Here is a 14,990-nt window from a genome sequence, read left to right on the forward strand (position 1 = left end):
CCCGCTTAAAGCCTATTGGGACGGGCAGGTCAGGTTCGCCTGTCCAGGATTGGTCAGAAAACCTTAAAAAAAACCACCTCTCCCTCAAGAGGCATGGATCGCAAAACGGCAGGCGGCTTAAATATAGAGATACGTATATTGTAGAGTTACACACACCTCATTGAATTTTTTTGTCACTTCCGGGTTCGCTTCCATGTGCTTCGCCCATTTTTCTTCTGACGCAGTGGCGTCTATTTATTTATTTGAAAAAGATTATATCTTTGGTTTTTTTAAATTATTACTAAAGCTGGGCTCCTTAAACAGCTTATAAATTAAGAATTTAACAAGGATCTAGGACCTGACCGCTTCATCTTAAGGCAGCCATGCAAATTTTGAAGCTCACGCCGTGCGCCTCTCTTTATTTTTCTAGCTCTACTATGAAGAAAAGCCGAACATAATAGACCACGCCCCCTCCCCGTTCAGTCTCAGTGCCCAATGAAGAGAGGAACTTAGTTCAAGCCACGCCCACTCGCCACCGAGAGGAGGTACCGAACGCGACCGCCACGCCTATCGGGGGCGTGGCTAGGTGAAGCCGACAAACCAATCAACGAGAACTAGAGGAGCCCGAGAGGAAGTGACGCAAAGCCAGCTGCTGTCGCTGCCCGGTTAGCTGTCAAGAACCCGGATGATTTTTTGGGGCGAATAGGTGGAGATGGGTGAGTTTTGGGTGCTGTTTGTTACCTTTTCCCAGGTGATAGGTGCTGTTTCTTCCTGCTGGGCAGCTGACCAGGCGGTGCAGGCCGGTTTCTTAGCTGCAAAAGCAAGCAGTCTTGCAGTATCCTAAAAGCATAGACAGGTAGATAATATAGTAAATATAATTCTTCCTAGGGGAGGGAGGGTGGGGAGGGTGGAGAAGAGATATTTGTTGCATCTCAGCTTTCGTGGGCTAACATGCCTTCGTGGGCTAAGGAAGCGTTGCCCTCAACAGGGGAGAGGTGTTACAACTCCCATCATCCCTCGGGGAACCGAGGTTGGGACAGGCTGAGTTCTAAGTTACTGGAGGGGAACCTGTGTGGCTTTTTAAATTTAGCGTTCCAACTCGTCAGCTGGCACACTGAATGGCTGTGGATGATGGGAGTTGCAGTTCAGCAACATTGAGGGGGGGGGCTGCTCTTGCAGCAACAGGAATAGTAATAATTGATGGTGGTGATAATGATAATGACAACAACAACAACAAATGAGCCTATAAGAACCCCTAAGGGTAGGGTATAAAGGCTGCAAAGAAACATCTTTTATGACCCAGGCTTCTCTCCCCTTTCCTGTAGACATCCAATGATGTCAGATTTTCTGTGTCAGATGACAGCACTTCTAAACATTCCCTTTCTCTGAGCTCTCTGATGTTGGAATAGTTTTAATGTGGAAGCTGTAGCATGTTTACCTGGTTCTGCGTTCCGTGATTAGGGGGCAAAAGCTAACTGAAAGCTAGTAAAGCAAGATGTTTGAAGGTATTTGTGTGCAAACTCTTATTTTTTATTTTTTTTAATGTATTTTTATTGAAGATTTCTTGGTTTACAAAAGTATGTGCAATGTCTCTTTTTTCAAGTTTGCAAACTGTTATTAGCTTACAAGTATCTGCCACTCTTTTGGCCTTTTTATCTTTCGTATAAGTTGTAGATATTCAGCCAGATTGCCTCGGGCTTTATTGTGGAAGAACAGCAGAATTTATAAATGGGACTGAAATCCATGGCGATTGTGGGGTAAGTAGAGGATCATGAAAAGGCACTTGAGTATTTGAAGCTGGTGCAGTATAATGTTTTAACTGCTATTATTCAACCATTAGTGGGTTTGGCTGGGAAAAAGATGGCCTAAACACATTTTGGGCGCAATGAAACTGCTTGTCCCTCAAATGCAGAACATTATTCAGTCCTGTTCCTTTTTCTGTATCCTTTTCCCAAGCAATTTTGTGTGTGTGTACAAAACGTTAATAGATTTTTTAATAAAGCAATATGTGATTAAACTCTCCAGGTGTGTCCAAGAGGGCAAAGGACAGATGCTCACAAAATCTGTCGGCCATGTATGGGATCTCCAGAACGCTACGATTGGCTTTACCTTGGTTTTATGGCAATGCTTCCTCTAATTTTGCATTGGTTCTTCATTGAATGGTATTCAGGGAAAAAGAGGTAAATGTTTCCTAAGCCCTGTTTCAAAAAAAGAAACCAAATGTAACTTTTGAATCTAAATATGCACTTAGGCGCGCAGGGGGGAGGGGACCAGCTACCCTGCAAGTTCGATGACTGCTTACCCAGCTTTGGGAAGGCAGCACAAGGGCTCTGGGATGCTGACAGAGCCCTCACGCCTCCTTCCCTAATCTGGGTGTCTTGCTTACCTGGCTTTGGGAAGGTGGTGGGAGGGCTCCAGGATGCTACCAGAGCCTTTGTGCTGGGTATACCCACAATCAGTTTTTTTGCATGGGTGAGACGGTGGGAATAAATAGAGAGTGGGTTTCTTCTGCTCTTCTTTCCTTTATTCTCTCCCACCCACTCAAAGCTACAATTGCACAAGTCTAATAAGTATAAGATGCAAATTACCTGTACTGATTTTGATTCCTTCTTTCCTCCCTTTCGAGCTCCAGTGCTCTGTTCCAGCACATCACTGCTTTAATTGAATGCAGCGTGGCAGCCATCGTTACTCTGCTTGTGAGCGACCCCCTGGGCTCCCTGCATATCCGCTCCTGCAAGGTGGTGATGCTTTCTGACTGGTACACCATGCTCTACAACCCGAGTCCTGATTACATTACCACTATTCATTGTACCCACGAAGCAGTCTACCCTCTGTGAGTATCTTGTCCCATAGCCCCTTGGCTTATCTGCGAGATTGCAATTGTTTTGTAAAAATCCCCACCTCTTAACAGCTGTTCCCAAACAGGTAATCTTGGTGTCTTGATCCTGTGTTATCTATGCATGCTTACTTACAAGCAAGCCCCATTGATGGGGATTACTCCCAGCCTTATATAGTTGCAGTGGTTTTTTTTTACTACTCTGCCCATATTTGCTAGGTCAAACCATGGCTTAGAATGAACGCATCGGCTTCTGGGAGGAAATTGCATCTGCTTTGCTCCTCCTTGGTCATTTTAGCTCCATGCTGCAACTAAGCCAAGGTCCGGGTTAGCATGTCATCTGAACCTGGGATCATGCTCAGAGGAATCATGGAATTGTACAGCTGGAAGGGATCCCAATAATCATCTAGTTCAACCCCCAACTGTTCCCGAAACCCAAGACTGAACCAGGGACCTTTAGAGCTTCAGTCTAATGCCCTCCCAACTGTGGTTAAGTTCTCCCCCCACATAACCACAACCTGTAGCCAAAGTTTGTTCTTGGCTTAGCTGCTGTGCCACGCTGAGCTAAAGGGACCAGGAAAAGAACAAAGCAAGTGTGATCTGCTCTCTGGGAGCAGACACATTTAAGCTGTCCCAGTAAGCCATACTTTGACATGGTGAATATGCCTATGACCAAGAGGCATGGTTAAGCCCCTCCCTCCCTGTCACTCATGCCTCATATGTCTCTCCAGGGCAGTGGGGAAAAATGAAGGGGAATAAGACTCTACTGTGCATTTGTGCTGGAGGGAGAATAAGGATAAGAAATAAGATAAAAGCGGAAATTATGCAGATTGCCATGACTTGGGGTACAAGATCTCCAGGGCCTGGATTTGTGGGCCAGGAGGGCGTAAGAAAGTAGGAGACAGTGCTGAAGTGAAGAAACAGCATCGTAGCAAGGATTTTGCATAATTGGGGTGGGGGCAGATATAGAACTTGTGGCATATATGTGTCTTGTGTTTGTTGGGCATATCAAGAGTAAGGTGTGAGGTTTTTGGCACTACTGTGCTCTGATATAAACAATTCTCTCTTCCAGCTACACCATTGTATTTATATACTATGCCTTTTGTTTGGTGTTGATGATGATGCTTCGACCCCTTTTGGTGAAGAAGATTGCTTGTGGGCTAGGGAAGTCTGATCGATTTAAGAGCATTTATGCAGCTCTCTACTTCTTCCCGATCCTAACTGTGCTTCAAGCGGTTGGAGGCGGCTTGCTCTGTAAGTCACCTTTATTTTCCACCACCACCACCCACTTCCCCCTCTGCACAACCAGTGGAACAAACCAGGTAGTTGCACCTAACATGCAAACCAAGAACTATGGTTAATGGCTTCCAAACAAGCCACATTTGGAAGCTAACTTTCAGTTTAATCTGGCATGTTTGGATGTTAACCATACTTCCTGCCTATCCTGGATTATTAAAGCAGGATTTGAGTGAGCGTGGCAGCTGCCTAAGGACCATTTGAGCACTGTTCATACCACTCACTTTTGGTTACTACAAGGATACACAATTTTATTATATTTCTATCCAACCTTTCCCCCCACTCTGGCACTGGGTAAAGTCAGGTTGATAGAACTCAGTGGGACTTAGTTTTGAGTAGGCATGCTCAGGATTGCACCCCATATAACAACTATAGCTTCTGCATGACTGGTGCGGTAAAATTGTGTTGGTGTGTCAATGTAACGTACAACTGTTTTCTTCCAGACTATGCTTTCCCTTACATCATCATAGTGTTATCTCTCGTCACCCTGGTTGTGTATCTGTCAGCTTCCGAAGTAGATGTAAGTAAAATACTGTTTCATTTTAAAATATATACTTTTCAAAAAGTGACCTATAACGGAAGGGATAAAATGGAAAATGGAGAAAATGGTCGGGAATAAGTGACTGAAATTCCTTGCGCAATTCCGCAGGGGATTACCCCACCCCACCCCCACTCCAGGTGTCTATCCTGCCATTCTTTAATTGTTTTGGCCCACTCGTGCTAGAGACAGCTGAAGTCTTTGGCTTTGTTCACACTTCCCACACTGGAGAGGGAGATAACCTCTCTGCTTGTTTAGATTTGTGGGGGGCTCTGATCAGCATTCTGAACAGTCAGCATATCAGGAGAGGCTTAAGAACTAGCTGGTTACCATCTCAGACAGTCCCTCAAGACCGAGGAGGAAAAGCAGCCGTAGCTATTGCATAAGAATCCTTCCTCGTTAGTCTTATTGCCTGGCTTTTCAAAGAAGCTGTTCCCTGCCTGATGTCGCCCGACTATTTTAATCTTTAGCCAAGGATTTCTGGGTGGGGTTGCACCAATTATTAAAATAGCAAATGCAAATAAAGAGTGAACGACAAAATAATAAATCATCTTACACATGGTGCCAATATGAAAACAGGGTTGGTATCAGGTGGGTCTCTTGAGGAATGAGCATTCCACAAACAGGATGCTGCTAGGGAGAAGGGCTTAAGCAAAGGCATCTGTAACTGCTGCAACTGCTAAGTGGCTTCTTTTAAAGGAGAGCAGCAACTAGGGTTGCCAGACTCAATAGAGGACAGGACTTCTGTGCCTTTAATTGCCCAGCTCTCTTTTGAGTCTGGAAACCTTAAAGAGAAACCAGCAGACCCTTTGCTTGGAAATTAAACAAAGGGTCTGCTGGTTTCTCTTTAAGGTTTCCAGACTCAAAAGAGAGCAGGGCAATTAAAGGCACAGAAGTCCTGTCCTCTATTGAGTCTGGCAACCCTAGCAGCAACTGTTAGTGCTAAAGAGCAGTGTTTCCCAACCTTGTGCCTCCAGATGTTTTGGGACTACAACTCCCATCATCCCTAGCTAGCAAGACCAGTGGTCAGGAATGATGGGAATTGTAGTCCGAAAACAGCTGGAGGCACAAGGTTGGGGAACACTGCTAAAGAGGATGGTTTGATATTGTGGAATGTGTGTGCTTGCTTTCCCTCCTTCAGAGAGAATAATGAACAGTGGACCCTCTCCTGCCTTTCCAGTTAGGGGTTTGTTTGTTTCATAAAATTTGTACACCACTTGACTGCCAAAAGAAAATCCTCAAAGCAGTTCACGGAAAAAGATAAAAATAAAATTATCAGTATGAAAAATTAATAATGATCTAAAACTTTTTAAAAGTTAAAATAGCAATGGGTTAAAACTTGTGCCAACTTTCTAAAGATGTGGGCAGGCTTGTCTGGACGAAAATATTTTTAGCAGGTTTCAAATGGAGCACAGTGAAGGGGCCTGCCTGATTTCAATAGGCAGGGAGTTCCAAAGTGTAGGTGCTACCACACGAAAAGACCAAGTTATTACAAATGTGGAACGGGAATTATGTGGCGCCTGCAATTGTGCCATTCCCTTCCTCAGTGCTCTCCCAAAAATGTGATAAAGAGAGAAACTAAGAACGGCTTAGTTCAGATACTCTCTCCACCGAGAGACAAGATAAAAAGGAGAGGCTTCAAAAGGCACCTTGATTTCATTCTGCCCCTCTCTAAAATCTCTGCTTAGCCTCAGACAACATCTGTGTAAAACCTAATGACAACATCTTGTCTCCTGTTTTACAAGACTTTCAAGGACCTCCTTGTCAGGAAGAAAAGGCTCATTGTTCTATTCAGCCACTGGCTCCTGCACGCCTACGGGATCATCTCCATCTCAAAGCTGAACAACGTCTACCAAGACTTGCCCCTTCTGGCTTTGGTGCCGGCACCTGCTCTCTTTTACTTGCTTACTGCAAAGTACACGGATCCTTCCCGGATACTCTCTGATGGAGCAAATGGACGTTGAGCCAATAATCCAGCGTTGTAGGCTGGTGTTCTCTGGGGCCCACCCACCCTTCCCCTCTTATAGGAAGCTGCCAGTTCTCTTATCAGCCAGCTTTCAGGTAAAGTTTCTTTTCTCATTAAGATCAAGGCTTAGCGCCCCCCCCCCCACATCAGCTAGATTCTATCCTCCTAAGCAACGTTTGTTCGCACCTGTGCACGTAATGCCTTAGAAGTGTTCCATCAGCCACAGGAGCCAGAGTCCCCGTCGCTGTTCATTGTGAAGGGTCAAGGCCTGGCCCCTGTAAACATGTTTGTTATTTTCCCATGATGTGCGAACTTGAAACATTTTGTACAGCGTATCTGGAAACAGTGTAACTTTTATTTCTGAGTGCAGTATTTCATCACGTCTTGGAAGAATGGTATGTAGAAGAATAAAGCTCAGTGTTCCGACTTCAGTCCACAGGTCTTGCGGTCTCTTCATTTCTAGATAAGAGGTTTTGGAGAATAATGCAGTTATTATTTTTATTAGTATCTGTTTGTAACAACAATTTGATGCAGGGTGGATAAAAATCAATGATTTTAAAAAAATCAGTTTTTATTTCAATTGGACTTTAAAAAATGCTTTTGGGGGAAATCTTTCTAAAGATAGTCTTCTATTTATGTTACATTATAGTTCAAAGGCTATTCATCAGAAAATAAGGATTTTAAGTTTTTCATGTGTACTAAAACTCAGTCTAAGGTTTTTTTTTAAAAAAATTGTTTCACCACATCAGTTAACGAACATGGACATGTATGCTATAATGTTATTGCTTTAGTTAAATACATTTTTAAAATTGTTATTCAGGAAATGATTATTTTCCTCCTTCCAATAAAGTACAGCAGAAAGGTTGTCCAAATTTAAACAGCATCAAACAGCATTATTAAACCTCACAATAATTTCATAATTATTGGTCTATGTATTTCTAGTAATATAACCAAATCAATAATTTTTCATATAACTGTAAAAACAACTCTGAAAATTTATTATTCCAAAGAATGAGTCTTTCTGTAAAAAAAATAAAAATTAAATCAAGTCTTACGAACTAGTGATTTCGCGATTTAAATCAACTTGATTTAAATCAAATCCACCCTGCTGTGATGATTAGGAAAATCTCACAATTCATGTCAGCCAATTTTGCAGAGGAAACTTTTTTTGGGGGGAGCATGCTCTTTCAAGCACCTACCAGGTTTTGCACCTTGCTTTCCCAGAATAAATGTGCTACGTTTCACCAGAGCAGAAGTTCTCTGATAGAGCCATTAAAATTCTATGTCAAGGTCATCCAAATTTTGCGACAGGGAAACTTGAAATCTGCAATCCCTGTATTATGTGCTTCTCCTACCTGAGACCATTCGCAAATAGGTACTGTCAGTCTTGGGCTTCCTGCTGCAGGAAAGGTAGGATAAGAAAGAAGGATAAATGTGGTAGCAGGGCCTTTGTGATTACTGTTCAGATTCCTCCCCCTAGCAAAAAGTAAGAAAAAAAAGAATGGAAAATTAAAGCTCTTTTGGTGTGTTTACTTTTCCTTTCTAAGCAAGTTAGAGGAGGGTGAAAGGTTGTTTTCTGCTGCTCCAGAGAAGCGGGCACGGAGCAATGGATTCAAACTACAAGAAAGAAGATTCCACCTAAACATTAGGAAGAACTTCCTGACAGTAAGAGCTGTTCGACAGTGGAATTTGCTGCCAAGAAGTGTGGTGGAGTCTCCTTCTTTGGAGGTCTTTAAGCGGAGGCTTGACAGGCATATGTCAAGAATGCTTTGATGGTGTTTCCTGCTTGGCAGGGGGTTGGACTGGATGGCCCTTGTGGTCTCTTCCAACTCTATGATTCTATGATTCTAAGTTTATTAGGGAGTGGGAACAGAGAGAACCGTGTTGGAGTACTGTGGTTACCAAAGAGTTATCACTCTGTGCTAAGCAGAAATGCTGACTCAGCAGCATAAAGAGATATGGTTGACTCCCCCAGGCTGGCTTCTCCCCTGTATGTAATCCCTCCTGTGTGTGCTGATTCCTGGATGTAAGAAGCCTGCTTTATGATGATGCAAGACTGCAACCGGAAGAAAGCCCTACTTGAAATACAGCTTGACTCCTGAATGCCTCAAGTGGGGTTTCTGTACATCGCAACAAATGGCACCTGTCCTGAGCGACTGGAAATTGGAAGTGCTGCCAGAATATATTGTTCCAGATCTTCCCCGGCCGCCTTGTGCGTGGTATATTTCTGTTGCCAAGAATCTGCTTCACGGAGTGTAAGTTCTGCTGTTTCTGCAGAGTGAACTCACCTTGTCACCTGGGTCCGATTTGCTTTCTAACAGAGACTCCATTGCCATATAGTTTAGCTGCAGCCCGTCGTAAACATAGTCAAGCTTGTCGTTTCTTTTCCGGTTCTTCCTTATGTACTCATCCAGAATAATCATGACGTCTTTCTGGTACCTCAAGAAAAACTGCAGCGAAATAAAAATGGTTCACCTTCAAGTTGGGCTGTTAAATTTTCTAGTGCAAGAGGCTGGTTAGGGTTGCCCCAGCTTTTCTTGAATACCCACATTCAAATGTGTAACCATCATTTCCATCGAAAATCTGTCCGTAACTTAGGTGTTACACAGATGGCAGCAATAGTTTACAGTCGTACCTTGGAAATCAAACGGAATCCATTCCGGAAGTCCGTTTGATTACTAAAGCGTGGCTTCTGATTGGCTGCGGAAAGCTCCTGCAGCCAATTGGAAGCCCCGCCGGACGTTCGGCTTCCAAAAATAGTTCGCAAACCCGAACAGTTTACGACGTTCGGGAGCCAAAACGTTCGGGAACTAAGCTGTTCGACTTTCAAAGTAAGACTGTGTATAGTTTTGTTACAGTACAATCACATCTCATGTGGGACTTCTGTTCCAAAGGTTCTGCATATACACAAATATCATGTATACCCAAAGCTTTGGAGCTGCCCCTAAGGCTAGCGGGTGAAGCGGAGAGAGGGAGAATCACCTCTCCTCCCAGAGCCCACACATCCAGTAAGCCTTGCCCACCAAGCAAGGCTGAGAGCATGAAAAGCTCTTTTCTGGCGCAAAAAGAGCTTTTGCTTGGATTTCTCACGGAATTTCAACTATCCTACCTTCAATAGTTGAAACTGCACAAATTAAATGCATGTAAGATGCAATTGTACTGTATTTGAATCTTTTTTTTAAAGTACAAGTGGAACTTCAGTTTCAAAAGCAAGATACCCGCACGAGCTATTTCATCCAGGGGCTAAGGCAAAAGTAGTCAAAAGCCTATTTGTTATGCAACTCAAGTCCAATATGCAATATATATTTATTTTTTCCAGCCTGACAGCCAGTCCTGTATAAGCTACTCTCTCTATCGAGGGAGATGACACAGGAGAAAACCCCAGGGCACTGTGTCCCCAAAGTTGTTCTTAAACCAATACTGCGCCATACCTGTTGAAGCTTGGTGTCCTTTATCCACTTCTTGACAAAAAGTCCTAAAAGAAATTAAGACATTTTAGAGCGTGTAGGGAAATATGTGTGCCAAAAAGCCGAACTTTAAAAATGCTCCATTTAAAAGTGATTTTTATACTAAATAGAAAATCCAGACAGCAACTGACCAAATAAAATACTTTTATCAAAAGCGTTGGGTACCTGGTGCATCTAGAGTGCCAGTTAGCTTAATAAAATATCTTTCTGTTATAAACAAAAACATCAAGAACACAATCCAACCGCTGAAAACCCGCAGCTACGTAGGAGGAGGGTTTGGTCCCAGTGGTTGGTGGCAGGGGCAGGTTTAAATTCCACTCCAGGGCAAGTGACCCCTCATTCCTGCAGGGGAAAGGGAAGTTACACTGGCGATGTTTCTGTGGAGAAAGCAACCTGTCCTACTCCTCTGAAATTGAGTAGCTAATAGGGATCCCATTGTGGTTGTTGGCACTCTTCTCTCTCAATAATGGGAACACTGCAAATGCAAGAATAAAACAAAAAACTGCCCTATGTATTGTACACGGGGTGTCAATCCAGGGAGCACATTAAGATACCTTTTTATCATTCGTACATACCTTTCTTTCTGTATGTCTGTGTGTGCATGAATACACACTGATTTCCCCTTTGAATGGCACCTCTGTTTCCACCTGGCCTTTTATGCTGATCTATGGCAGCCCCAAGGAATCCCCCTGGGCATGCATTGTCTTCAGCCAGGCTTCCTCAACCTCGGCCCTCCAAATGTTTTTTGGCCTACAACTCCCATGATCCCTAGCTAGCCGGACCAGCGGTCAGGGATGATGGGAATTGTAGGCTCAAAACATCTGGAGGGCCGAGGTTGAGGAAGCCTAGTCTTCAGTGATAATGCAGCTTAGAATCATAGAAATGTAGAGTTGGAAAGGACCCTTGTGGGTCATCTAGATTCCTGCATTGCAGAGGGTTGGACTAGATGATCCCTTGGGGGTACCTTCCGACTCTACAATTCTGTGAACCTCCTGCAATGCCGGAATGGGAAGCTGCCCTGCAGTCAGAGCACTGGTCCGTCTGGCCTTTCTCTACACTGACAATGGTTCTCCAGGCTTTCAAGAGGGGGCAGCCTTCCCCAGTCCTCTCTGCATATGCCATGGACCGGAGACCTTCTGCATTAAAAGCAGCTCCTCTGCTACCCCTTGGGCTATAGCCCTTCCCTAGAATCTCATAATGCAGCACTGCAAACGTGGGTCTGTGGCTGCTGAGTGCAGTGTGTACATTCTGGCTGAGCACCAGCTCGGAGTCACAGTTCAGAGAAGACAGTTTTGATTGCTCAGCATGGCGGACCAGCCATGAGGAAAGGCAGCCATAAAGCCACAGACCTAAAATGCTTCTTGGGGAAGCCAGCCACAGCCCATATCAGTGGAGATGTGTGATGGCCAGTTTACTGAAAATTCATTCTGATTTGTCTGTACTGATTTGTCTGTTACGTCAAGCAATTGTTACCCCATGCTTTGCGATGGTTTTTTCGGGGGGGGGGGTTAAGTAGGTTTGTTGTGCAAGAGTGCCAGATCCGATTTAATTGTGTGACCTGAGTCTGCAGCTATGTGATTGATTCCCAACTACGAAACAGCAGCGGTCTGGAGGCAACCTCCCAATGTAGGGCTTTTGTATTGCAGCAATCAACTTCATGCCACACGTCACTCACCATGAAGCTCTTTTATAGCTTTCTGGGTTTCTTGCCTCTCTGACTGAAAGAGTTTTGCCTCACTTTCGATTTCAGCGATATCTTCTTTGAGAAAGGCAATGCCCTGGCGGGGTAAAAACATTCCCAGGGTCAGCATCTGATGTGTCCTTGTTAATGATATACAACAAGCCTATCATTTCTTAAGTCGCACCTTGTTTTTCTTGTGGGAGATTGCAGTCAAATACGACTAGCAGGCATAGGGCTAGTTAGTGCACGGAGTGGTAAAGGACCACAGAGTTCTATTGCTAGATAGGCTCAGCTAGGTCACACCCCCTAGAGGGAGGAAGTGAAGCCTTTTGCTCTTCCTTTCTCTCTCTGCATCATGTAACCCACTGAAGGAAGACATGTCTAGGCTTGCTCCCAAGCTTAAATCACATGTTTGGAACTATATTCTGTATTTTCTACACAAGAGTATTTTGCATACGTTATCCTTGCTGATGAATGGAACAATGCAGGATTGAGATCCTGAATTTGTAAGTAAACCATTTTAAACTTACTTAAGATTGTGCAGTCTGTGTTGGCATTTCACCCCTCCCATTGCCAGAATCGCCTGATCTTTTGTTTTGCTCTCATGTTATGAGAAAGGAGGGGGCGGAAGCTGCTCTTTGCTTCTTCCGTCTCCGATACTGAAAAGTTTTCGCTCTTATCTATGTATAGATAAGATGGCTGCATGGGAACTGCTCTTCTCATGTATGTCTGTCCGTTACTCTGCTGCATTTGAGGTGTTCACAATGAGCAGATGTGAGTCCATTGCACCAGGACCTGTTCTCCGGGAATGCTGTGTCTACGTTCCTGTGATCGGAAGGTCGGTGAAGGTGCTCTAGTCCCCTAGCCCATGCACGCACTTAAGACATGGGCTGAACAGGGCATACTGACAGTCTGCTCATTGCACGGGAGTAAAAACAGGTCAGCTGCTGTGTACAGCTGAAGGAGATTTAAAAGGTCTAACAACCTATATTCCTAACGCTTTACTGTGCTGCTTATTTTTGTGAGTTTAATACTCTGCTACTGGGGCTCACTGTGTGCTAAACCTGTGATTTGAGTCCTTGAAAGTACCTGAAACTACCCTTGCGCACTCATTAAACCACCCAACGTTTACCCCTTCGATTCCGGTTCTATTTAGAAATTTCCTGTGACCTAAGAAGGTTTGGATGAAAACATACAAATTTTACAGTGAATATGACACCTCTCCATTCACTTCTATATGCCTCTTTCACACATATCTGGACCTTGTGTACTCTGCTCCAAGGAAATCTAAATTCCATGGGCAGGATTGACTATTTAAAATTCGCATAATTACTGAATTTCCCCAAGCTATCTCGGATAGAACCACACCAGCGAATTTTCCGTAAACTGCAGTGATTTAAGAAGGAAGCTTGGGCTGGGGCAGCTGGTGATGTACAATCGTTAAGTAAATGGAGGGATGGCAGAGATTTGGTTTGTGGGCCACATTTCAGGGGGAAAGGCATAGCAGCTCCCCCCAAGTTCTGTGTGGAAGGGTCATAGTTCGGTGGTTTGTATACAGAAGGCCCCCGGTTCAATCTCTGGCATCTTCCAAGAAGGGCTGGGAGAGATCAGGGTCTGAAATCTTGGTGTGCATATGCAGTGAATGGTCATATAGCAGCTGAACGGCAGACAAGTAAGTTTTCATGGGCCAGGAAGCCCATGAAATGCATGACAGAGGCTCCTAAGTGGGTTGGCAGAGAGGTAGAGAAAAAGAGGGGGAATATTACAAAGTGAGGCCAAAGGCAAGAGAGAGCAAGAAATGGGATCAATCACTGTACTGGGAATCCACAACCCAGTCAAATGAGCAACCACAGTGAGCATGACACCCTCCCTGCAGCTAGCAGCTGCCAGAGACAAACAGGCAGAGCAAGATCACCAGGATAAAATAACGCCTTAGAATGGCTTCCTGCAGTGGGGCAGCCATTTCTAGGGTTTTCAGGGACCAAACTGCACAATGCCAACTTTTCCCCGTTTGGCAGCTTCCTGTTTTGGTGCACCCAGAATACATGCATTCCTCGCTACAACAAAAATATCCAAAAAGTAATAATGAAGTACAATAAACAACATTTTCTTCCTGGTCCTTGTATTGGTTTGTGTGCCACGCTATTGCGATAGGTTATCTTCCACTTGCTGAAGGTGTGGGCTGTGGTGCTTGATGTGCCAGAGGCAGACTTGGACTACTCACTGCTCTTAATCTGTCGTTTTCTCCATTCAAAATGTACAGCCTCCTATTAATCTCATAGATGTCTCTCTCAAGGTACTTCAGAGAATGTGTGAAGCTTTGCAGCTGCTTTAATGCTTTCTCCCTGTTGTCCTTTATTACGTTCTTTGCGTAAGACTGTGAGGAAAGGTTAGTTAGTTAGTTAGGGAGCACTTACAGTCTAATAGAGGCTATATAAAAAGGATGGGGAGGAGGCAGGAAAACAAAGTAGGGCACTAATTCTTCCTAAATTCAGGGCTGCTGCTCATGCTACTCTAGCTGTGACATCCCTTGTTTCCATGTGCAAATGAATCGCCATGGGGCAGTCTCCCCCGATACAGCTTCCATTCTGCCCAGTGTCAACTCAAACAGCACCACACGTAGACCTCCCAGTGCTTGTGCCAACCAAGGCAGAAGGGAAAAACACTCTTTTGCTGCAACGGCTCCCAGGCTGGCACCAAGAAGAGGCCTGGATTCTGCCCACTGTTGTCACGTGATGGCTGCAGGGTCTACACTGAATCCATCAGATCCTACACCAGCCCAGCCCCTTCCTGAAACTCCCTTTTGGCTACCACTGGTAGTAGCTTCTCTGCCTGCACACCTTTTGGCCGGGTGCTCTTTGCTAGCAGGACTTCCCCACCAATAGAAGAGGTCATCCGAGGGAGGGGCAGCTGCACCCCATCCAACGGGTGGGAGTTTGGATTGCTCTGTTATTTATCCAGCAACGCCTTGGGCCTCTCTATTTGGCTCCTAGGATTCTCCCCAGGCCACACCCTCCCCCCAGCCACACCCCTCACTGGCCCTCTTTCCCATCTTGGGGTGTTTGTGCCCAGCTGGAATTAAGCCTTTTCGCCAGCCTGGACGGAAGGCAGAGAGGGATGTGTGAGGGGTTGTAGGAACAAGTCTACTATACAATGGTAAAATCCTACAAACTGCACAAATATTTTGTATGTTTTAAAGTAGGGTTGTAATCTTTTTACTGGCTTTA

General features: G+C 44.6%; 2 protein-coding genes across 10 annotated transcripts in view; one reads left to right on the plus strand and one right to left on the minus strand.

The window, feature by feature from the left end:
- Nucleotides 1–584: 584 nt before the first annotated feature.
- Nucleotides 585–7,046, plus strand: JKAMP (JNK1/MAPK8 associated membrane protein). Of its 7 annotated transcripts, none has more exons than XM_035104060.2 (8): nucleotides 585–695; nucleotides 1,305–1,484; nucleotides 1,648–1,736; nucleotides 2,005–2,159; nucleotides 2,606–2,812; nucleotides 3,888–4,069; nucleotides 4,555–4,631; nucleotides 6,395–7,046. In XM_035104060.2, the coding sequence occupies exons 2-8, from the start codon at nucleotides 1,475–1,477 to the stop codon at nucleotides 6,611–6,613; spliced, it is 939 nt and encodes a 312-aa protein (XP_034959951.1). In that variant the 5' UTR covers nucleotides 585–695; nucleotides 1,305–1,474; the 3' UTR covers nucleotides 6,614–7,046. The 7 variants fall into 7 exon arrangements, with proteins under 7 accessions (XP_034959951.1, XP_034959995.1, XP_034959969.1 ...); XM_035104069.2 differs by lacking the exon at nucleotides 585–695 and adding an exon at nucleotides 714–835; XM_035104104.2 differs by lacking the exon at nucleotides 1,305–1,484 and having other exon boundaries at nucleotides 610–695; nucleotides 1,654–1,736.
- Nucleotides 6,953–14,990, minus strand: part of LOC118097904 (coiled-coil domain-containing protein 175) — a 33,749-nt gene continuing 25,711 nt past the window's right edge. Inside the window, exons 16-21 of one of the 3 annotated variants that reach the window (XR_009557077.1) lie at nucleotides 13,988–14,140; nucleotides 11,758–11,860; nucleotides 10,047–10,090; nucleotides 8,904–9,065; nucleotides 7,971–8,091; nucleotides 6,953–7,074 (exon numbers count right to left, since the gene is read on the minus strand). Coding sequence is in view for 2 of the 3 variants with exons in the window: in XM_060271218.1 (XP_060127201.1) it covers nucleotides 8,071–8,091; nucleotides 8,904–9,065; nucleotides 10,047–10,090; nucleotides 11,758–11,860; nucleotides 13,988–14,140 (483 nt within the window). In the remaining variant the exon portion in view is untranslated. Of the gene's footprint in view, nucleotides 7,075–7,892; nucleotides 8,092–8,903; nucleotides 9,066–10,046; nucleotides 10,091–11,757; nucleotides 11,861–13,987; nucleotides 14,141–14,990 lie in introns of those variants that run through there. The other 2 variants (XM_060271220.1, XM_060271218.1) reach the window with 2 other exon arrangements.

The sequence above is a fragment of the Zootoca vivipara genome, chromosome 1, assembly GCF_963506605.1.
Source record: "Zootoca vivipara chromosome 1, rZooViv1.1, whole genome shotgun sequence".
NCBI lineage: Eukaryota > Metazoa > Chordata > Lepidosauria > Squamata > Lacertidae > Zootoca > Zootoca vivipara.

Excerpts from the sequence above, each read along its gene's own strand:
- JKAMP (XM_035104060.2), top strand. Across the intron at positions 2,160-2,605 it reads TGGTATTCAGGGAAAAAGAG|CTCCAGTGCTCTGTTCCAGC; the intron begins GTAAATGTTTCC and ends CTCCCTTTCGAG. Across the intron at positions 4,070-4,554 it reads GGTTGGAGGCGGCTTGCTCT|ACTATGCTTTCCCTTACATC; the intron begins GTAAGTCACCTT and ends GTTTTCTTCCAG.